The sequence below is a fragment of the Hipposideros armiger genome, unplaced genomic scaffold (assembly GCF_001890085.2).
Source record: "Hipposideros armiger isolate ML-2016 unplaced genomic scaffold, ASM189008v1 scaffold_299, whole genome shotgun sequence".
NCBI classification, from domain to species: Eukaryota; Metazoa; Chordata; class Mammalia; order Chiroptera; family Hipposideridae; genus Hipposideros; species Hipposideros armiger.
In genome coordinates, this window is record NW_017731649.1 from 228,629 (window position 1) to 229,751 (window position 1,123).

Consider the following 1,123-nt stretch of genomic DNA (forward strand, 5'->3'; position numbering starts at 1 on the left):
CCCTATTGTCCTGACCCAGAAGCTGAGAGAGGGCTTCAGGAAGCAGAGCTCATTTTAAGGCAGAAGCGATGGGCAGTCGGGGGAGAGGACAACGCGTGTGCCTGCTGAGCGTCCCGAGCGGCCAACCCTCCGTGGGACCCAGGCGCCCAGGGCCGTGAGCTGCGTGGAGTACCAGCTGGCATAGAAGTTGCCCAGGGAGAAGGTCACGTAGCAGCTCATGGAGAGGACGATGGTCCACTTGCAGCCCAGCGTCCTGATGAGAAGCGGTGGCAGGAACATGGAGGACAGCAGCACCCCGCCGTAGAGCGTGCTGAGCACCGTCACGCCTAGGCCGTCCTCGCTGTACAGGCTGCTCTGTGAGGACAAGGCAGCCCCAGTCAGGGGCCAGGGCCTGCTCCCCCCGGGGCCCCAGTCCAGCAGCAGTGGGCTTCCCGGGAGGTGGCCTCTTCCCCACTGAGACGTGTGGCAGGAGGCCGCTGGGGACGCTGAGTAAAGTGAGTGAAACGCTTCTACAGACCCGGGGGGAAGCGAGGCCTACGGGGCGGGGCCCTCTGTGCCACCTGTGTCATCTACAGGACAAGGCTGCTGGCTGTCGCGTGTCCCCAGGCCCCGCAGGACGGGACGGAGCAGTCAGGGGCAGCAGGCAAGCCTCCTGGCTCACCCTGCACCCCAGAACTCACTGCTGCCTGATTCTGTCGTTTGTCACTTGAGAGCCTAGCAGCTTGGTATGAGGTGACCAGACCTAGCTTGGCCGGGGCAATCGCAGGGGTGAAGTGTGGATTTTGCTGTGGAAGAAAATCAGCATAGTTGTTTCTTCTTATTTCCCTTGTAAGATGAAAGAAGGATGCGCTAGAAGGGGGTGAGTGGGGCCCATGCATGGCATGTCTCCCTGTCCCCTCTCGCCACGTCCCTCTGTCCCTCGTCCTTCCACCGTTTCCTTGCCAGCGGCCGTCGTGGATGGGGTGGATGCCTCCTATGCTCCAGGTAACTGACCAGACCCCAGAGGAGAAGAAAGGTCTGGGACAGGTGTCTCCTTGCAGCGCCAAGGCCAAATCACACGTAAGCACCTTCCCCGAGTGCTGACAAGCGCAGACCCTGGAATGACAGCGTTCACCTTCCTTCT

At 61.6% G+C, this 1,123-nt stretch overlaps 1 protein-coding gene across 1 annotated transcript in view; it reads right to left on the minus strand.

The window, feature by feature from the left end:
- UNC93A (unc-93 homolog A) overlaps positions 1–1,123 on the minus strand; it is a 37,592-nt gene that overhangs the window by 32,476 nt on the left and 3,993 nt on the right. The window contains exon 2 of the mRNA XM_019659454.1: positions 173–354. Coding sequence (XP_019514999.1) covers positions 173–354 — 182 coding nt within the window. The remainder of the gene's footprint in view (positions 1–172; positions 355–1,123) is intronic.